Source organism: Octopus bimaculoides, chromosome 5 (genome assembly GCF_001194135.2).
Source record: "Octopus bimaculoides isolate UCB-OBI-ISO-001 chromosome 5, ASM119413v2, whole genome shotgun sequence".
NCBI classification, from domain to species: Eukaryota; Metazoa; Mollusca; class Cephalopoda; order Octopoda; family Octopodidae; genus Octopus; species Octopus bimaculoides.
In genome coordinates this window covers 4,974,427-4,977,702 of record NC_068985.1, presented here as the reverse complement: position 1 = coordinate 4,977,702, position 3,276 = coordinate 4,974,427, and the positions used below count along the sequence as shown (strand labels likewise).

At 34.1% G+C, this 3,276-nt stretch overlaps 1 protein-coding gene across 1 annotated transcript; it reads left to right on the top strand.

Annotated features, from left to right (window-relative positions):
* The first annotated feature begins 6 nt into the window (after positions 1-6).
* Positions 7-1,375, top strand: LOC106882619 (glycoprotein 3-alpha-L-fucosyltransferase A). The gene has a single exon (XM_014933358.2). It carries the CDS (start codon positions 434-436, stop codon positions 1,373-1,375), a length of 942 nt encoding a protein of 313 aa, XP_014788844.1. The 5' UTR covers positions 7-433.
* Positions 1,376-3,276: the final 1,901 nt, after the last annotated feature.

The window sequence follows — 3,276 nt, the reverse complement described above, 5'->3', positions numbered from 1 at the left end:
TGTTAGCGAGATCACACCTGGTATTATCGATCCTGGTATTAGATAAAATGAAGTGATAATCGTTATCACGTAGACGTGGGAGCTATGCTATAAGACTTTAGATTTTGTTGGTGTTGTTTAATGACAGGTCTACTCTCTTCGCGCTCTCATATTTTCACACTTAATTCACAAGAACTATAGCGTCCGGCTCTGTTTAAGATGTTCAGGTGTGTTTTGAGAGAGGTTTGACGGTTATATACACAGCAAAGCGTCGACATTATAATGACTGCCTAATTTTTCATTGGTAAAGAAGATCATAACAGTTTGTTGTATATCTTTATAAAAAGCAGCTCCCATCTCCACTATTGCGAAGGAAGTGTATTGCCCAATTCAAAGAAAACTTACTGCCACACTAGTAACTAATTCAAAGTATTCACATCACCCTAGACAAAGAATGAGAGTCCAACGCACAATCATTTCCTTCTGTCTCTTTATCATAACAGTAAATATTCTTTTATATAAATACAACTATCAATTTGAATATTATCACAAGAATCCTGAAAATTTGGGGAACGGGACTTTACTCACTAGGCAATCAGTTTCCTACAATGCTGCCTTGCTTTTTCCAATCAACAAGCGCGATGTTCGTATCGAAGCTCAACTGAAATATGTTCTACCTACAGAGAAAACACGGAAAAATGATAAATGGAAGAAAACGAAACAAAGTCAGTCAGATGCTGATGGAAAATTAAAACCACTTAGACAACAGTATAAAAAATTATTAATAGACAATCTATCGTGGTTGAAACCATTGAAAAAAAATCAAGGAAGTTTCCTGGAATATAAATGTCCAGTTAATACATGTTTAGTCACATACAACAAATCTGAGGAAAAAAGCGTAGACGCTATTTTCTTTATTGAGAGAGTACGCTTATCACGAAAACTAGTGCACAGGAACCAAATATGGATGTTCATGACTCACGAGTGTCCAGTTTTCAGCCCGCCAATAAAACATCTAAGTAACAGTATCAACTGGACGATTACATATCGTCCGGACAGTACGATTGCATATCCATACAGTAGATTTCGTTATTTCAATTCGTTGATAACACAAAAAGAACAAGTCCGAAATTATGCAATGGGAAAACCGAAAAAGGTCGCTTGGTTCGTATCCAACTGCTATCCTAACAACAACCGAACAGACTATGCTAAAGAACTTGCCAAATATATCCAGGTTGATATTTATGGTGGATGCGGTACTAAAGTCTGTAAAAGAAAGAATGAAGAGCAATGTTTCAGAAAGTTAGAAGAGGAATATAAATTTTACCTGGCATTCGAAAATTCCAACTGTAGAGACTATATTACCGAAAAATTCTTTCGTAATGCATTGCAGTAAGTACTTAAACTTCCTATCCTTGCAAATTTCATTCTATTTAAAGTAATGTAACTAAGAAGGTCTTTTAGAATAGCTAACATTTTTTCCATTTGGCTTATTCCGTAGTGTTAATATTTCTGCGCTTTGCTTGTATATATCTTAGTATTATGTATGTATGTATGTATGTATGGATGGATGGATGGATGGATGGATGGATGGATGGATGGATGGATGGATGGTCCAGTAAATCCTGTAGTTGACACATTGTTCTTTTAAGAACCATATATAACTGGATAATTTGGTAGATTTTCGTTTATTCCAGTGATTCAACAATCACATATTAAGCTTCAGACACAGGTACATATGTGCGACTTTCAGGCCTCCTTCGTTTATACGGATATGCATATGTTTGTATATGTGCGGGTGTAGGTGTGTGATAGGAGGGTGTGTATACATACATACATACATATATATATATATATATATATATATATATATATAATGTAATCTATTTTCATTAATTTATTTATTTAATTAATCATTTTATAAACAACCTAGTTTAATCTTATTCTAAATATGTTATATATCCTTTATAATCACGTGCTTCTTTATACACATTCTACTACTACAAACCATAACCACAACAATTAGTAACATAAAATAGGGTTTATATGAATCCATAAATTATCTAAACTTATTATATAAGAAATGGTCCTAAGGTACAGGTACAGGAGGTGGTGAAACTCTGAATAGGGAGTAGACAACCACCATGTATGCATGTATGTATATATGTATATATATGCATATATCTACACATACTCATACGTGCATGCATGTACACACTCATACACACACATACACACACATACACATATGTACATACATATTAATCTAAATACACTTGTACGATTATATATAACTACATGTATCAGGCTTCTCAACGTTCAGATAAAAGAAAAACAGAAGAAAATAAAGATAGAACATATAGAGCCATAAAAGTAACAGCTGTAGAAATATTTAAATATTATTGCCATGTCCAATTACAGAACAGAGCGTAAATATCAATAATACATTTTATCATCACTATTACGAATTTATATTTATTGATCAGGAGTATTGTTACTTTGCAATTCAATAGGCAAAAAACATAAAAACACATCATTAAATTTGTTTAGTTTCTGTACGTAGCAACTGTAGTATAATAAGAATTGGTGTTATCATTATATAAGTCCTAATTAAGCTGAACTGGTAGAGCAACATCAGAGAAAATGTTTTCTGATATTTAGTTAAGTCTGTTTACGCGATGGTTTCAAGCTCTGACGAGATCGACTTTAAATTCCATCCTTTTGGAAACGATGAAATAAAGTAGCAGTCATGTATATATATATATGTGTGTGTGTGTGTGTGTGTGTGTGTGTGTGTGTGTGTGTGTGTGTGTGTGTGTGTGTGTGTGTGTGTGTGTGTGTGTGTGTGTGTGTGTGTGTGTGTGTATGTATGTATATATGTATGCATGTATGAATGTATGTATATAAATACATATATGTATATGCTTGTGTGTATGCATGTATGTATATATATATATACTAGCAGTATAGCCCGGCTTTGCCCGGGATTAAGTTGGGATTATTAAGCTAATCAAGTTCTTTATTTCAAACCAAACTAAGTAACATGACGTCAAATTTGGGCAGAATCAGTGTTGGAGCGCATGGGTTGAAAGTTTGATCGGCAGAGGTGATCAGGTTACACATGCCATCCCTTTGAAAACACCACCGCCATCATCTAACCCCTCTTTGCTCATGGGTTAGGAACCCTTCCAGCAAGGAAAATAGAATGACGAAAAGGGGTCCCGATTCTCTGTGTCAGAAGCGGTTCTGTTCAGATCACAACGAAGTCTTAAATATATATATATACATATATACATA

What these genes read in the sequence shown, in the direction of transcription:
- LOC106882619 (XM_014933358.2), top strand. Translation starts at nt 434, where the DNA reads ATGAGAGTCCAACGCACAATCATTTCCTTCTGTCTCTTTATCATAACA.